Genomic DNA, 17,032 nt, shown 5'->3' with positions numbered 1-17,032 from the left:
AAAAAGGTGAATATACTTTGCCTTGAAGGAGGGATGGGCAATATTGACCTTGCTGCCTGACACTGGCATTTGCCAGCATCAGGTTGCATATGTCTGCATTTGCAGATGAGGATGCACTATCCCTGCATCAGTCTCTGCTAGTCATAGGGATGACAATGTGCTCGGCAAGAAAAAAGCAGAGATCACCATCCAGCAGCCCCTCTGGGAAGAGGTATGCACTAGAGGGGAGGGAAGGAAAGGGAAGAACAAATGGATAGACATGTGTACTGGGTGTGGGCAGTCTGCATGCAAAAGAGATGGCAGAGACAGTCTTCAAAAGCCATGTGCTTTTCGGCTTGAAGGACAGATGGCATGCTGCTGTAGTAGACCCAAACCTCCTCTGCTGCTTGCTTCTCACAGTAGAATTTGAGGTAGTAGGTCATCCTGCATATCCTGCAGTGCAAGGATATGAGGATGATGGGGATTGCGCCCTGGGCCAGCATGTACAATGTGGCAAAGTGCTGGTTGCAAAGGCTCAACACTGCATGCATGCCAGTGCAAACATGGTGGGGACAGGCATCCCTAAGGCATATTCAGGTCAGGGGGTAGAAATGTTTGATGCCTAGTAGTATATAGATGAATGGGAGATAAGGGGAATGAAAGGAGGAGCTCACCAAGGTTGTATTTCTGCACAAAGTGTGCAAAGAAAGGGAGGGGATCTACCAGAGGGCCAGTAGGACATGTAGGATCCCTGTCAGGTGTCCAAGCAGTCCACTGAAAAGCTTGCCAGAGGACAGGAATGTGCCCTGGTGGGAGCCCAAGCAAATCAGAGAGGAAAGCTGTGACCATGTTTGGTATCACAGCTGGGGGAGTGTTGAGGTGTTCAATGCCAGGGATTTCTTGCCAGGCAATGTGCATTTGGAGGTGCTGGCAGAGGATGATGAAGAGGAGGGCTTGCTGGACAGTGAGTTGTGGCAAGGACTCATGTGCTGCCGAAAGCGGGCAAATGAGGTCAAGGAGTAACATGGTGGGTGGGGGAGTTGGTATCAGGAGAGGAGGGGAGGGGAGTTGAGGGAGGGAGGAGTCAACAAGGGGCAGTGGATTGGCAGTGAGCTCAGCTGGTTGGATGATGATGAGCATGACTGGTGCCATTCATCAGGTATAGTAGATAACCAGTGACAATGTACATAATGTAGGAGTACAATAGAATAATAAGTAAGATATGTACAGTAAGCAAAAGACACTGCCATGTACCCCATCCAGAGTCCAGGGTCCAGAGTCCAGAGGACCCTGCCCCAAAACTCGTATGTACTGTAGCGTTTTCCAAGGTACAGCCACAAGTGAATAGGACGTTTACGTTTCATTGATGTTGTACACGCGTCTCATGAATAGACAGACCACCACAATCACCACTATATAGTCGGTCTATCTCAAGTCAGCTCATACTGAATTGTCCGTTCTTATAATAGGGGCAGGGCAGTGTTCTCATGTTTCGGCCTCCTGAAAGACACTGGCACGTCCGCAGCTTTACCTTACTCGTATTATGTGCTGTTTCTATGTCCTCGCCTACGAAGGCCGCCTCGGCTGGCCGCCTAAATCTATTCGGTTCTGTCAGGAAACTCCACGCTTTGGACAGGTTTTCTTTTTGCTGTCTGGTTAAAAGGGCGACTTTGGTGCCACGTTCAGATCAAAGGACGGAGCCCTCTTGAATCGCCTGCTCGTCCCCTTTATCCTCGACTAATATGTTATTCTCCCTTACTACGCTGTTGTTCGCCGCCAGCATCAGCGCCCAGCTGACGCCTTCAGGAGCTCACAACCAGCCTACGCACAACCCGCCTGAGCACAACCCGCCTGAGCACAACCCGCCTGGGCACAACCAGCCTGTGCACGGACAGCCTACGCACAACCAGCCTACGTCCGGACAGGGTACGCTCGTGACGACCACCGAGGGGATCGTGCAGGGTTCTTTGGTAACGTCAACTGTCCGACAGTGGCTCGGTATCCCGTTCGCCGCCCCTCCCACCGGCACGCAGCGCTTTGGTAGACCTCAGCCGCCGCTGGCCCATAACGCCACCTTTACGGCCACTCAATTTGGAAACTCCTGTTTCGCAACTTTGACTGAGTTCCTGGTGCTGGAGGGAATTTTTGCTCAGCAGGAGAGCCTCAAGTACGATGAAGACTGTTTGAATTTGAACATCTGGGCACCTGCGACGAATCGGCCCCAGGGAGGGGCAGTCATGATCTGGATATATGGGGGTGGTGATATCTATGGCTCGGTGAGCACCTGCACGACAAAGGCGAGAAATAATCTAACGCTGAGCAGAGCGACACTCCCCTGTGGAACGGAGCAACTTTTGTTGAGAATCATGATGACTTGGTGATTGTGTCGTTCAACTATCGGTACGCCTAATTTGCGTAGCGGTCAGCGCATTACTTATCCTGTCACAACTCGGTAGATCGAACATTTTCGGCTTCCCCGGCGCCCCTCAACAGACCGCTAACCTTGGGCTACTGGACCGCGACGCCGCTATCCAATGGGTGCACGCGAATATCGCTGCCTTTGGAGGGGACCCTAATAGGATAACCCTCTTCGGCAACAGTGCGGGTTCGATGGCCGCAGATGCGTACGCATTCAGCCATCCAAATGATACCATTGTCAAAGGTTTGACAGCCTCCGTTCTACCAGCTTAGTACCGAACTGAAATTCTCGCAGGAATTATTCTTCAATCTGGAACGTAAGAAAATCAGCGGTGGCATGTGATTGAGTGGTTGAGTGATGATACAGAGTTCAACTTACCCCTATTCTCGAACTTGGGGCTGTCTCCCCTACCAGTGCCAACTCCTCTTGGAATACAGTTGCTACCGCCGTGGGGTGTGGGAGCAGTAAGTTTCCTTGTGGAAAACTAGCTTTATGCTGCTGATTCGGTGCATAGCCACGGATGCCACCCAGTTCGCATGTATGCAGGCCGTCCCTATGCTGACTCTCCTGAACGAGACTATAGTCAGCAGGCAAGTCTTCGCACCTTTCCCTGATGGTATGTGCCACTTTCATCCAGTGCCCCTGGATCTCAAAGGACCCTAAAGAGGAGACCTTATTCTCCGACGTTTCAACACGCTCGGCAAACGGGGAGTTCTTGAAGGTGCCACTCCTCATTGGGACCAATCTCAATGAGGGAGATATCTTCGTCCTTGAATTTGAAGAAGAGCTCTTGGGAAGTGAGCTTGCCCTGGCAACGACGTTGTTCAGCGATCTTATTACCGAGGTATGTGTTCTTTGCACCCGTGAGCTGGTGTTCTGATGTTCCTGCTCTCCTTTGCTTGCAGATCGTCTTCCTCTGCCCTGCAGTTCAAGCGGCAGGTGACCGTCTTGCTGCAGCTGTCCCGACGTGGCGTTATGTCTATGAGGGCGTCTTCCCCGATATTAACAACAACACTGCCGAGCTCCGTTCGTATCACACTGCAGAGATTCCGAGTGTTTTCGGGACTTTCCGTCAGTCGACCTTCAACTTTCCACCCACTGCGTCAGTATCCGCCTTTTGCTCATCCTACCTGTGATACTAAGCGGGAATATGATATAGAAACGAGATCGCCCTTTCAGCTTATATGCAATCGGCATGGGTAGCCTTCGCGCGAAACCCTGTCAGTGGACTCACCTCCTTTGGTTGGCCGAACTTCTCTACTAGTTTGCTCACCCCTAGCATCGCGGCACTCGGAAACAGCAAAAATCCTGCTGGCGTCACGTTCTCCCCTCCTATCGAGTTTGACGTGGGTTGCAATGTAGTGGAGGAGGTAGAACCTGTCATCCTCAGCCTTTTCAGCACCCTAGGAAGCATCCTCTGATGATTCACTAAATCCGCGATAATCCGATGGATATGATTTTCCATCTATTATCATAGAATAGCTAGCCATGCGCTGTGTGATCCTATTTTGGCCTAATGTTAAGATGGATGTAGTATAATCAAGTCCGTCTACTAGAATGCCGGCCACCCTAACCCTTCGAACCCCTTCCCTCTCCGCGCATACCTCTCGTCAGGCTCAATAATAGGCTTTCAATCCTCGCCTGCCTCTCCTGCAACTCTCTCACTTCGTCCGCAAGCTTCGTGACCGGAAGCACCCTCATAGCCTCCACGGTTCGTTCCATCCTCTTGCTGGCCTCAATAAGCGCGTTCGCATCTAGCACGCCTCTTCGATCGTCGCTTTCAACAGAGCTACCACGATTGAAGAGTTTGGCTAGGGGAGAGTACGCAGTGCCCGTCTGAGACGGGACCCGTCGGCGGCCACGATCAGGTGCAGGAGAAGGTGATCGAGTCGATGGTGTGCGAAGCAAGGACGGGAAAGGGGCGGATGGCTGTAGTGGGAAAGTAGGTGACTTGGGTGTTTCAGGATTGGGGGAAGGAACCCGAATGATCGGGATGTCCTCGGGGTGGTCATCTTCCTCATCGTCCGAAGATATGACCTCTCCGGGTGGTGCCACGACCTGGAAAACAGCCTTCAAAAGATCGTTGTTGTTGGATCCGATGAATGCCCTAGCAACACTGAGTCAATGATCCTGTCCCACTCATACTCAGTGGAGTACCGCACTCAACGAAAGCAATTTTCTTGAAATGTCTAGGAAGAAAGACGTTCTTCCACCCGCTAGTTCTACGACTTTCCAAGAAGCTTGATCGAGGCGCAAAATAACGCTCGTAGACAGCAATGGTGACGAGAATATGCAGTGCCTGAACGGGATCAGCATAGGATAATAATAAATATCCCGCACGAACAGTAACACGAATTAGAAATACGTTGATAGTATGCAGAGCACGGGGGGATAAGAGGTGTGATAGAGGCCAAAGAACGAAATATGCAAGAAGGTTGAATGGTGGTTGATAAGAGAATAGTGCGTCAGATTTAACGCTGTGATGCTGGGTTAGCCACAGTCTTCGCTCTAGATAGCACTTTATTTACCCTTCCAATGTGGAGATGGCAAACTGAAACAGAAACTCCTCGGTGGCATACTGAAATAGACGATCAGGGTGGCGATATTACACTCAAGAAGCCAGAGGCCCACCTCGTTAAGACGTGCAAATGTATTTGACAGGATAGAAATTAGAACTGATAACATTCATCAGTATGCGGACATGTGACAGATATTGGTTGCGCTGACTTGTGGAGATAAGACCAACAGATGCAGCGAAAATGACCTGTCATTGTATCAGCGCACCAGGCAGTAGACAACCTGATTGTTGTATTACCATAAGAACGGGCCCAATGATCGGGTGGAAGCTCTCCGCTTGGGAAAAGCTCAAGAAAGTGTTGCCAAACCATACCTGAACCATGAGCCACGCAATCTGTGATAGGCGCCACTTGTGGTCGCCGAGCCGCCACAAAGTGAAAAGTAGGCCCGAGAAACAGATCATGCAAATGGAGATAAAGAACACATATTCTTTGATCATGCTTCGGAGAGCGCTACGAGGGGACGTGAGAATGCAGGGAACGTTAAGCAGATGATAGCATACAGGATGATCACGCTGTTTGCAACCAGGAAGAAAGCCACGCTGGGAAGGCGGTTAGCATGCTGCTTGTTTGCATAGGAACGCTCGGTACCGGGGAAACAACACGACACAGCTACATGCCAGTACGTCAAAAGCGGTGTCTGCCGCCTGATCGTCGTGCAGCCACAGACTTCTGACACGAAATCCAACGTATACTAGGAACATCAGAACCCAAGTAAGATCAAACGTGTTCCACATCTAGAAATGTTCAGGTTTCAGTTCAGAAGTCGTCGTCATGTTCCTTACGTTAGCGGCATATATCTTCCATCCATGTTCCTGCGAGGAGGCATATTCGTCCAATACCATTCCAAATGCGAATATAACGAATATGGCCTCATAAATGTTAATGTGCTGCAGGTTTCGATCTGTTATGCGTAAGTCGCGTACAAAGGGTTGCCTGATGTTGCTTACTGGCAAGACAAAGACATAACAGTCCAAGCAGGAGGACATAGCTGAGGCATCTCAGTCAGGTTTCAAGCAATCTTCGGAAGGACACACTTGAGAAACTCCAACAGTGCCCGGTATCTTGGCACTCGGAGCCGATAATGATCCAGGAACGGTGCGACCCGCGCATCGTAGATTTGGATGAAACGCGTCTTGTAGTTGTCTGCTACCAAAGAGCGATCGGACGAAGAAGAATAAAGAACTCTCCCTGACCATATCTCATTCACCACACCCTGCACGAGTGGAGAAGACATGAAGAATTTGGCTTGGGAGAAGATGCCCATCTGTTCATGTATCGTCAGTCACGCGCAGGGTTGAAACACACATAGGGAGCATACCTCCAAGGCATTCATTGGTTCCTCGAGTTCTTGAGGTTTCCCACCGACCGCCAGTCCGATCTGTGCCAGAGCCGGGACGGATGCTCCTTGGAGCACGCTCCAGCTAGCTGTGAGGGCGGAGGCCAGCTCCATCGGGCGATGGGAGAGCCCGCGAACGAGTTTGGTCGCTAATAGCTCGCATAATGCCGCTCGAGAGGAGTTCACACCTGCATAGGCGAGATCCGATTCGGACAGGGTCACGAAATGCCATCGGACAAGGAGGAAACAGTAGACTGTAGGGTAGGTTAATGTATCAGAAAGTGGAAAAGCGGTGCCGGACGAACTTATGGCCGAATTGTTCAGCTGCTCATACTTGAACACGAGCGGGCGCACAATTGCAAAGTTGACATCAGGCGCGTTTAATTGTCTATATTAATGAGATGATTAATGGATTCATTGGATGAGGTGATTGTACACACGTCCAGGAAAGTGCTGCATCTGCCTCACCAGCGTCCGGGTGAGTGCAAGTTCATTCGTCCATGGGGCATGTCTCACCAATACTTTCCTAAACCTCGCATAAATATTAACCATTCACGATGAAACGTATGCCTCGTGCCTCGATGTCCTTTCTGATTCTTTGCAACAGCGGGAAGACCTGGATCGCGCCCCGTTCCTCAGGCTCTATAGCTATCGGTGACCCTAGCAAGGGGATGTTCGCATCCTCGAGGTCTTCGCTGCTTCTCATCCTGGTAAATAACCTCCAATGGGTTCCAAAGAACGATCTGATGTAAAGCTGTGTAACAAGTATACCAATAGTAAAATACGGGGTAGAGAGCCCTTAAGGACGACAACCGTTCTCAACGGGACGCGTTAGGGTCCCCACGTCATAGCCGGCCCGAACTGAATCGGCAATAGGCGAACTTACAAACGTCCATGTCAAACACTGGGAAAGGGGCCGTGCTGCGCCGGCAAGACCCTAGCTCTCGTGCGGTAGTCTAGTTATCCGCTCCACGCTCCTGGGCAATGCACGTGACTCAGGGCTTGGTGAGGAGGCGAGGGGATGTCAATGTATATGCTGTCATTGTTCTCTCTCTTCAATCGCGCTCTTTGATAATGAATCGTGCTCCTGTTGACCCGACGAAGCCTCTGACAAAGGGTGCGTGTGCTATGGTAATGCAAGGATGGCCGGACCACTTCAGCGGTGTTCTGCAGATTGTTGGCTGTGAAGAGTTGTTGCTCGCCACTGGCACATCGTTCTATCCTCCTCGGTGGATGTGAGTTGGCTCTTGCATTCGGTATGAAGGCACGTGTTGACATGGAGGTGAACAAGGTTTCCTGTGAGCAACGTGGTCGCCACGGTGCGCGTTTTTTGTGGCAAGGTGATGACGGAGAACTTGCAAATGTTTGTGCCCGGTGTAGTTGTGCAGGTGGATGGTGTAGAGCAGTCTTTTGTACGCCACAGGAAAGTCAGGTACGCACGGTTTGTGGAAGGATATGGTGTCGGCTAACGGTGTGAGCAGTGTGGTTATATTCGACAACATGCGCTTTTTGAGGATGTCTCCTATGCCAAATCCTATCCCGAAACGTCTGAAGTTGGGGTACGAGGAGAACCAAGGCGCACTCGGCTCGAACTTGCACCTTGTATTCGGCTTCCCCCATCAAACTGCGCCGGATTACCCCGGAGGGCATGCCAATATGTTGAGGCAAGCCATTGAAGTGTGCAAGGTGCCTACGCTCGGCGAACAGATCATCAAGCACTCCAAGCTGCACGAGGCGCCAAATTTTGGTTACCCATGCCATGATACGAGGAAGGATGTGAGATGGCTGCAGCCTGGCCCACCTTTGCGCATCACGATCAGGGATATTGCAAGGACGGGTGGGAGAGAGTAAGTGCTTTGTTTACAAGTCACGCCCGTTGTAACTAATGTGGATTAGCTGGTTCATTGCTGGTCACCTGAATCGCAAGACGGAAGCGAAGCAGGTTAAGTGGGGGAATCAGGATGGGTTTTGCTGAATGTGCCTGATGACATTCCATGATGAGACGGTGAGCAAAATGCGCTGATTGAAGCAGAGCAGCTGAGAAAAGGAATCTGCAGGGCGAGATTGATGCTGTGGCGTGGGATAAGGCAGTTGACCTGAGTGAGCGTTTGGAGATTGGCAAGGTGCGCGCTTTGTATTCACGTGTTTGGAAAGGTGGATGATAGGTAACAGCTTTACCAAATTCCGAACGCGAAGCTGGTGGACAGCTCGGATTGTTTTACCCGCACGAATCACTGGCTTCAAGTCCAGATCCACAGCAACGATAAAATTTACGAGCTGCAGGATTCCGGCCGCATACTGTGCATCTTTTATGATTTTAGGCGCATTAACTCGCTGGAATGGTTCAATGATAGCAGGCATGTTGGTAAGTGGATTCCCTATCAAACAGCGCGTTTTGACGAAGCACATAGATCTCGTTGCTATAATTGTTCGTCTTGGTCAGCCCATCAAGGGCATGAAGAAGTTCAAGGACCAGGTGAGTCAACCAGCGTGATGGTGAGGTGGGGTAGCTGATGGAATGTAGGAGGGCAACGAGCGCGAATTGATCACGGACCATGTGGACGTCTATCTTGGTGACAATTCCGGTGAATTCGTGCTCCTTGCGGCTTTTGACGACTACGGCCCGCAGTTCATTGGCAGGGAAGGCGAGGTCATTACTATAAAAAATGCGCTGATTGACAAGTACGGGAATTCGGTGTCACTCAAGACAAAGGAGTTTACGACCGAGTTGTTGTTTGAATCAGGGAATCATGCTCACAAGGTCCTCAAGGAGTGGTATGCTTACAACAAATCGCGCGTATTGTTGGGATCTTAGTTTTTCATAGGTTCGAGTCTCCCGGTTCGATTGCCGACACCCTGTGCCTTATGACGGGCACCTACAGCGCAGATAGCGTGCCCGATAGCTGGTTCACGGCCAACATCCCCACCAAGACCATCAAGGAGATCTTCACGGATGGAATTGGTGCTCATGGTGTGCGTAGTCAAGTCAAGGTGCGCGGGACTGTCTCATTCTACTCGGACCGCGAGTACACGTACCTCGCCTGCCCGAACCCGAATTGCAACAAGAAGGCTCAGGTAGCGGAGAGTGGAAACAGCACAGTGTGGTGGTGCACCCATTGCAAGACGGTCTATCTGGTGCCTTCAGAGAAGTGAGTACCCGGATTTGGCAATATGCGTGATTTTCTGACTACGTGCAGGTATCGTTTGAACATGCAGATGCGTGATACCATGGGTCTGAACAATTGGATCACAGCTTTCAATGGTGCCATGGAGCGCCTCTTTGGCGTGAGCACCCGGGAGTTGAACTCCATCCGCCGAGCTGACACGACCCAGCAATATGCGTGTATTCTGAATGCTGCCGCAGCCAAGAAGTATGTGATCACTATCCAAGTGAATACATTGGAGGGAGGTAACGTAAGTGGAATATGCGCGTTTTGGTGGCCAGTATTGACTTTGTATAGTTCGGCAAGCTGGAGGATTGGATTGCTATTGATTTCACGGAGGAGTGAGCGGCGGTCCAATTGCGTGTGTTGGACGAAGTCAAATAGGCAGTGATATAATACCTGGTGTTTTGTAAGAAAAGGCGCGCTTTGATGAATCAGAAGGGCATCATGAGCATCCATTGCATAGGGCATAGTACATTAGAACGCGCGGAGCATGAAACATAAAAAGGGATACTGGTTCACCTTCAACTGCATAGAAACCGGCGCAACTTGCACTCATAGACTATTTCTCCTCCTCCCCTTCCCTCCCTTTCCCTTTGATCCACCTCCTCATCGCTCGCAGCCCCTCCAGTTCCTCTTCCTCAGCCTGCGCCTTTTGGCGGAGACGTGCATTCTCGTACGGGAGAGCGGCATTGACGTTCTTGGAGTGGACCAGCTCCTTTTGGGTATCCCGCACGCGTTCCTCTTCTTGACATATCATGACCGACTGCACTGCGATGACTGTGTCTTGCTGGGCAAGCAGCGCCCGTTGGGTGGGAGCCAGGACGTGATGAGCAGAGCCGGCTTGCCAGTGGAAACCGAGGGGGGGAGGAGGGGGGTTGGGATCATCCTCACTGTCCTTGCTGTCACCAAGGTGCGTGCTGAGCGATGTAGACCATTCACTGTTCAAGGATGAGATGGGTGAAATTGGATATTAGCCTCCGACTAGGGTACTTGAACCCCTGGGTGGAGATCAGCAAAGGCTTGGGAGTTGCCGAGCGACTTACCAGTCTGGGGTACTCCCAACCGGCGCGTTTCGAGGAGCAAAGGGTCGTATAGCAAGGGCAGAAGAAGACTCATTGCGCGGATTGGAAGTAGAAGGGGAAAACAGAGAAAAGCTGATATGTCAGGTTAGCAAAGGGAGTGGCTTGAAGTACATATATGCTCACGTTCCAGTATGAGCCAACCCCGCATTAGCAGGCTGTGTGGCGGCCGGGGTCATAGGAGTCGTCAGAGTCATAGGAGTGGTTGGAGCCAGGGGCGTGTCTTGTACGGGGGCTGCCGTAGAAGATGATGGCACCGCTCTGGGACCAGGAGTGGGTGAGGGAGAAAAGAGAGAAAAACTGAAATAAATTGAGCAAATCGCACGTTTTGGAAAAAGTATATGCGTACGTGGGACAAAGCTTCACAGTGGCAGTAGCGGGCATAGGGGTGGCAGAAATGGTGCTAGGCGTGTGAGGTACAACCGGCGCGTTTCTAGCCGGTGTTGTTGGTACATTAGTGGTAGAACAAGAGGAAACAGGCATGTTTTGCGGGGTAGTCAAGTTGTGAGGAGTTGTTGGAACATTGCTTGGATTCATTTTCGTTACAGATGTGTAGCTACGAGCGGGAACAGGCGCGTTTTGCCATGTAGAGCGAGGAGGAAAGAGAAGTGAAGTAAACCCGTGGAGAGGTTAGATCGGATACGCATTCTACTCTCAAACCATGCACTTTGCTTTGGGACCGGATGAGGAAGTAGAAGGACCAGAAAGAGAAGGACCTGGGCGCGGAGTGGCAGGTGTAGAGCTGAGAAAAGATGAGAATAGTTCGTTGAGGAGACTGAGATGCTCACGGAGTATTCCCTCTCCCAACCGGCGTGGATGTCGTTGGGGTGGATGGGCCGATAGTGGGATGGTGGGCAGGGGCGGCGTAGACCAGCTGAGGTGGACGAGAGGGCAGGGCACCACGCGCCCCTTGAGTGGTCCACCCTCTGGTGGGCAGTTGGCTGCATATACAGTCAGAACTCGTTCGGAAAACTTCGTCCAAAACGCGCACCTTTCAGAACCACTTCTACCACGCCCACCACCACACCCTCGAGGGGTGACCCCTCTCATACCGGTTCTCCTCCACGACCCGCGCAACGTGCCTTGACCCCTTGGTGTAGCTGTCATGAGGTTTTCGCCGGGCATGTAAGTTGCTGGACTGTACAGCTGGTCAGTCAAGACGCGTATCGTGGAGAAGAAAACCTACTCCGCCCATTCACCCCATACCCCAGTTCTGCTATGCATATCGACCAGCTCGAGGTGGTTCATGGGGCGCGTATTGAAAGGATAGGAGGGAAGGATTGGTGGCAAGCCTGGAGACATGGGCAACAACGCGCCAAATGCTGGTGGCGGCGTCCTCGCAACCGGCGCATTGGTGGGGCCCGGTATGGTTGATTGGGAGAGTGGGGTTCGCAGCTGCCTCTTGCCTGGCATGCTGCACGGCTTGCTCAGCAAGGAAGTTCTCCACCCAAGCCTGCCATGGAGTCAGTGCATACACTCTCAAGACGCATGGATTGATGATGTACCAGTTGAGATCCCTTCATCTTCTCTTTATAGTCAGGGGGGATAAAGAATCCTCCTAATTGCTCCTCTCCGGGCGGCTCCGCCATGCTGAGACAATTTGCATGTCTTGATTCTCTACTTGATGGTGATCAGCAGAGGAACAGAGACAATCGGGGCGACGTGGAGACAGATCAATGGTAGAGATGGGAGACAGATCGACAGTAGAGAGGGGCGGCCCGCAACAGAAACAAAGTCCGGACGATGTTACCATAGACTGAAGCCGCGCGTTGTGAAGCATCCTGGAATCCATGAGATAAAACGACGCGCCGGTTGAATGAGAACAAGGTTCGTGCAATTTCAGAGGAGCCGAGAAGTGAAATGGAACGTTCAAGCAGTGGTGCTTGATCTTGACAATTTGCGTGCCAATGAAATGATCATTTGATCTCTTTGCTGGATTGCCATTTGCGCGGCTAGCAATTTTGATGTCAAGGCTTCGATTTCTTCCGTGAGCATTTCAATTTGCGCTAATTGATTGGCAGCGCGGTCTTGACAAGAGGCAAGGTGCTCAGTGAGAGTAGAGAGTGTGAGAGAAAGGGAGAGGGGGAGCGAGGACGTTGGTTGTGTCATGCCCGTGAGGAGCAGAGTAACAGTTGGCATGGGGCTGGCACTTGTACCACAGATTGGGGTATGTGTATAGCAGAGGCTAAAAGGGGATTTTCCATTTAGGCACAGTGTGGCAAAAATGCATGATTAAGGAAGCACGGGATTTTTATACGGGCTAAAATTGGTAATTCTAGAAGTCGTACTCCACCTCAGTGTCATCATCTTTGGGGATTGAGCCGACCTCGATGACATACACAGCATGGAGGGTGAAACCAACTGTGTAGGACCAGTCCTTCTTGGGGGAGCCCAAATTGCACGAGGTGCAATCGAAACGCTTCTTGATATGCATCTTGGAGAGAACCACATCTCCCTTTTTGAGATGGGATGCTGAGTACTGACGGAGATCTTTCTTGGGCTTCATACCATGCATGGCATCATAGACAGCCGTGAATTCCAAGGGTTGCTGTGAGGATATCAGAAGGCATAGCAAGGCACATGGATTTCATACAGCATCTTTGTTCTTCAAGGGGCTGAAAGGTGTCTGGAACTTGCTGGCAATGACTGTCCCAAACGGAATGAGGGAACCACCTGCAGTATGTTTTAAGGTATTTGGGTAAGGAAAGGCACACCTTGCTTGGGTTTGGAGTACATATTACAAATCTGAGCAGCACAATCACTGTTGGACTTGACAATTGGGTCCACACTCAGGTAAACCTGATCGGGCCATTTGTCATCCTCCTGCTGGAACTTCAGGGCAGCCACATGCCCAACCGCCCAGCAGAGGACTGGTATGTTATCATTCTGCACGAGGGAATTCATTATGTCAAGCCCCTGATTGAAACTGAAATGGAGATTGTCAGGGAAGAAGGTGATGTAATACACACTGTGCATGTTGTCAACAAATTTCCTCAATTTGGGAATGCAGACTTGAAGATCTTTGCTCAGGTGAGTGAGGTCAATACATGCATGTGTGTCCACCTGGGGATGAGTGGATACCAGCAAGGTCTTGGTCTTGGTCTCGGAATGGTTGCCATGGCTTTCAATATGCACAGGTTTGCCAAGGGAGGCCATTGCAGGAGCAGTGAAAACATCATTATCTGAGTCATTGGTGATGGGGATGACTTCATCTCCAGTGTCCAACCTGGTACTGGAAGGATTTTAGTATGAATGAGAGAGACACATGGTTTGGGGGAGGCTCACTGTCTGTGCTGCTGTGCAGCATCCATGTCTTTCATGGTGTGCAATGTGTTCCAAGGCATGGGGGGAATGGAAACCATAGATGTGTTTGCTGGTAAAAGGAATGCTGGATGTGGAAGTATTTATGCCATTTTGGTAAGGCTCATATTGCATGGCATGGTGCAGAAGCAGAAATAAACATCAATGAACTCTGAATAGAAATCAAGTGCCATGATGGCGCACAGTGTGGAGTGTGAGTCTCTCCAATCTTTCTATCTTGTTGCACAGATTGGAAGGCAGTGAGCAGTAAATTTTCTCAGTGTCAAAGTCTCTCAGAATAGCCAAGCCATGCAGAGTGTGTACTTGGGATAGCATGACATAGGCGCTTTGGGGTGATTGACACCTGGCCAGATCAACTATGGTGTGATCCAAGGAGCACCCTTGGCTCTTGTAATCTGTATAGGAATAAGCGGGTAGCAAAGGGAGGTGGGTTCTGGAGATCTGGTGGGGCAATTTGTTGCCTTGTATGTCATGGGTGTAGAGAACAAATGATCATTGCTGGGGTTGGATGGAGACCATGTGACAAGGAAGTCCACTATGCACCATTTGGCAGGAGGGAAAGGTGACATACATGGCTGTGGGATAGCAATGGTTATTGCTGTCCTTGTAGAATTGAACACCTGAGATGACCCCAGTTGCACCATTTACGAGATTCTTTCTGAGGGCCAGGTTCTCTGTAAACATGATGCACATGCCTTGAAAGAGTGGTAGGAAGCCTAGTGCATCTTGTGTTTGGCTGGTTGGCAGTTGCCACAAGCGTTGCTGTAACTTGCTGAGAATGGGGAGATTCTTCAAAGTGTCTCATGCAAAGTAGAGGTGTATGGGTTCCTGAAAGTTGTGCGTGTGTTATAGAGCAGCCAACATGTTCAGGGTGTCCCAAATTTCTTTGGTTGCCACAATAATAGGTGCATTTTTGAAAGTGAGCATAGCATCCAGCTCACTAATATGCAAATGGTGCAAAACACACATCTTGAGAACATCATGGTCTGACTATGTGTAGTTGATGCCTGAGCCACACTGTTTTGAAGTGTGCACAGAAGCTCCATTCCAAGCACACCCATTCCAAATTCTGTGTAACAGATTCATCCAGCATGGATCATCCAATTGGTGCATATTTTGGGACAAGAGGATGGCATTGGTCAACTGAGTAGCAGCCATGCTGGTGGGTGCACTGAGACAGAGTGCATCTTGAATGTGTAGCTTTGAGAATAGCAGCTGGAGAGAGCGGAGGACATGGCTCTTTCCAGTCCCTGCTCCTCTGCCCACAAAAAAAAGTAATTGCTTGTGATAATCAAAAGCCAAATGGTGTGCAATGACCTGGAGAGCAATACACTGCTCTGGATTGGATGATAGTTGTTGCTTTTGCAATACTTCTTTGAAAGCTGATTCAACCAGCATGACATGAGGATGAGGTGCCAAAATTAAAGGTATGTTAGTGGGTGACCGAACAATTGATGTCATGTGACTGATAGTAGCTGATGGGTCATGTGTGATTCCCATAGCTGAAGGCACAGTATCATCATCCAGCATGCCTTGTTGATGCCATTCCCAGAGTTCCTGGGCCCAGCAATGAAGATTTGCTTCATCTTCAAAATTCATTTCATGCACATTGCATGGAACACCAATGGAGGACAAGCCCATATAGTCTTCACTTGGCACTGAAAAACAGGAGTGAATTGAGTCAAGTGGATTAACTGTTTTTCCCTGCCTCATGAAAAACAGCACACCATGCACAGTGGAGAACATGCCATGATCACCAAGGTCATGGATCTCCACATTGTCAAGCATATCTTCATCTGGCACATATTCATCTTCCAGGAGATCCATTTCCTCCTCAGCATCAGTGTATAGCAAAATTTGTGCTGGCCATCTGCTGTGGGATTTATTGCATAGATTGTTGATTCAGAAGCATGGCTCTATACCATTCATCCAATTGGATTGGACCCTTTTACATTCAGGGCAATGTCAGGCCACAGATGTCAGGAACACAGGAAATAGATTGGAATTTTGCATGGTGTGATGATTGCTGGGGATGGCCATTGAGGAATGATCCATGCAAAAGGTGCCCTTTGCAAGAAGATAAATTGTCATCAGAGTCAGGGAGGAGCTCCTCATTCAAATAGGGATTGCCAGCTGAAGGAGTGGAGGTTTGCTTGTGACCTGGAATTACCTCCTTTTCTGACATGCAATGTAGTCATATACACAAAGCACGCTGAATGAAGATCGGAGGGGCAGAAAGTGTAATCATGATATTGATTTGCAGCAGAAGGCACACCTTGGGCAAAGGACAGAGCCAAAGAAGAAAGTTGACCTTTGGCATTCTCCATATCTGGTAAGTCATTTTTACAAACAACCCACACAGCATATTCCTCATTATCTCCTTTGTAGATATCACAAGCAATGGGATCTTGGGTTGGAATGGGGGCCTTTGGAGGGAGATCAGAAGGCAAGTCAAGCAAACCACGCAGTATGATATCCCAATATAGGCAACCAAACACATGGTTGCAGTAATGGTCACCCCTGCTGATGTAAAAGCTCATGATTTGTTGGTGAGACATTTCTTGTTGGGTGGAGAATTGATTCACAGTCTTCATCAGCAAGCTCTGGTCTTCAACATGCTCTGATGGGGTGTCAAGCTGCATGAATTTTTCTTTGTTCTTTTGAATGGCATACATGAGGGCAGTTATATCAGCATGAACTCAAAGTGTTGGCTTAGTGATATAGTCAGTGATGTAAATCAGTGTTAGGGCAACACAGGCTGACTAAGTCTGCTCACCTAAGAGTGCCAAGAGTCTAAGCAGGCAACAAGGAAGTGGAGTAGACCTGATGACTAAGACCTATCTACAGTATAGGTATCTGTGGATGATCCTAAGAGACCAAGTCTGAAGAGACAGTCCCCAGGCAGAGTAGGCCTTATATTTATACCTCTGTGGTGGAACCTGCTAGAACATCTTGCTTATTCAGCCTAGTCAGGTGATCAGGTCATATGACCAAGGATGAGGTCATATGAGGTCATGCACAGCCATGCACAGCAGGTCACCTGACCATCCAATCCTTCCAGCAGGTTCCAGCACATGCCAAGGTATACCAGCTACTTCCATGTCATAAAGGCTTAGTCATGTCTCTTGACCAAGCAATGAGCTGGTGCCCTG

The 17,032-nt window shown here is 49.9% G+C and overlaps 6 protein-coding genes across 6 annotated transcripts; 2 read left to right on the top strand and 4 right to left on the bottom strand.

Annotated features, from left to right (window-relative positions):
* Positions 1 to 1,721: 1,721 nt before the first annotated feature.
* DACRYDRAFT_15681 (alpha/beta-hydrolase) lies at positions 1,722 to 3,819 on the top strand (the record flags this gene model as incomplete). Its single annotated transcript, XM_040771128.1, has 9 exons — positions 1,722 to 2,255; positions 2,303 to 2,379; positions 2,436 to 2,641; positions 2,693 to 2,714; positions 2,765 to 2,862; positions 2,913 to 3,014; positions 3,064 to 3,242; positions 3,304 to 3,500; positions 3,558 to 3,819. The coding sequence occupies 9 exons, from the start codon at positions 1,722 to 1,724 to the stop codon at positions 3,817 to 3,819; spliced, it is 1,677 nt and encodes a 558-aa protein (XP_040629303.1).
* Positions 3,820 to 3,950: 131 nt separating this feature from the next.
* On the bottom strand, positions 3,951 to 7,039 carry DACRYDRAFT_66519 (uncharacterized protein). The gene is made up of 17 exons (XM_040775818.1): positions 6,891 to 7,039; positions 6,830 to 6,839; positions 6,754 to 6,772; positions 6,619 to 6,701; positions 6,296 to 6,567; positions 6,012 to 6,241; positions 5,925 to 5,965; positions 5,760 to 5,878; positions 5,566 to 5,711; positions 5,478 to 5,516; positions 5,214 to 5,427; positions 5,126 to 5,162; positions 5,030 to 5,073; positions 4,927 to 4,976; positions 4,743 to 4,875; positions 4,561 to 4,697; positions 3,951 to 4,505 (listed from the first exon to the last, which is right to left on the bottom strand). The coding sequence occupies exons 1-17, from the start codon at positions 7,017 to 7,019 to the stop codon at positions 3,968 to 3,970; spliced, it is 2,241 nt and encodes a 746-aa protein (XP_040629302.1). The 5' UTR covers positions 7,020 to 7,039; the 3' UTR covers positions 3,951 to 3,967.
* A 1,258-nt stretch (positions 7,040 to 8,297) lies between these two features.
* On the top strand, positions 8,298 to 9,822 carry DACRYDRAFT_88779 (nucleic acid-binding protein; the record flags this gene model as incomplete). The annotated part of the gene is made up of 9 exons (XM_040776876.1): positions 8,298 to 8,318; positions 8,371 to 8,436; positions 8,486 to 8,678; positions 8,725 to 8,789; positions 8,838 to 9,088; positions 9,139 to 9,462; positions 9,511 to 9,598; positions 9,647 to 9,727; positions 9,820 to 9,822. 9 exons carry the CDS (start codon positions 8,298 to 8,300, stop codon positions 9,820 to 9,822), a joined length of 1,092 nt encoding a protein of 363 aa, XP_040629301.1.
* A 217-nt stretch (positions 9,823 to 10,039) lies between these two features.
* On the bottom strand, positions 10,040 to 11,972 carry DACRYDRAFT_100008 (uncharacterized protein; the record flags this gene model as incomplete). The annotated part of the gene is made up of 8 exons (XM_040767414.1): positions 10,040 to 10,418; positions 10,524 to 10,634; positions 10,686 to 10,859; positions 10,909 to 10,992; positions 11,227 to 11,301; positions 11,348 to 11,500; positions 11,551 to 11,697; positions 11,746 to 11,972. The coding sequence occupies 8 exons, from the start codon at positions 11,970 to 11,972 to the stop codon at positions 10,040 to 10,042; spliced, it is 1,350 nt and encodes a 449-aa protein (XP_040629300.1).
* Positions 11,973 to 12,834: 862 nt separating this feature from the next.
* On the bottom strand, positions 12,835 to 13,903 carry DACRYDRAFT_15677 (uncharacterized protein; the record flags this gene model as incomplete). Its single annotated transcript, XM_040771127.1, has 5 exons — positions 12,835 to 13,107; positions 13,153 to 13,232; positions 13,274 to 13,445; positions 13,641 to 13,791; positions 13,845 to 13,903. The coding sequence occupies 5 exons, from the start codon at positions 13,901 to 13,903 to the stop codon at positions 12,835 to 12,837; spliced, it is 735 nt and encodes a 244-aa protein (XP_040629299.1).
* A 139-nt stretch (positions 13,904 to 14,042) lies between these two features.
* On the bottom strand, positions 14,043 to 14,279 carry DACRYDRAFT_51594 (uncharacterized protein; the record flags this gene model as incomplete). Its single annotated transcript, XM_040775047.1, has 1 exon — positions 14,043 to 14,279. A coding segment is annotated over one exon (237 nt), but the record flags the coding sequence as incomplete, so codon positions are not given.
* Between the last annotated feature and the right edge of the window lie 2,753 nt (positions 14,280 to 17,032).

Source organism: Dacryopinax primogenitus, assembly GCF_000292625.1.
Source record: "Dacryopinax primogenitus strain DJM-731 SS1 chromosome Unknown DACRYscaffold_8, whole genome shotgun sequence".
Taxonomy (NCBI): domain Eukaryota; kingdom Fungi; phylum Basidiomycota; class Dacrymycetes; order Dacrymycetales; family Dacrymycetaceae; genus Dacryopinax; species Dacryopinax primogenitus.
Note: the sequence above shows the minus strand (reverse complement) of the source record. Positions and strands in the feature narration are given on the sequence as shown.

Coding starts and splice junctions, on each gene's coding strand:
- DACRYDRAFT_66519 (XM_040775818.1), bottom strand. CDS start 7,019: ATGAGAAGCAGCGAAGACCTCGAGGATGCGAACATCCCCTTGCTAGGG. Junction 6,242..6,295: donor AACCAATGAATGCCTTGGAG/GTATGCTCCCTA, acceptor ATACATGAACAG/ATGGGCATCTTCTCCCAAGC. Junction 5,428..5,477: donor GCAAACAGCGTGATCATCCT/GTATGCTATCAT, acceptor GTCCCCTCGTAG/CGCTCTCCGAAGCATGATCA.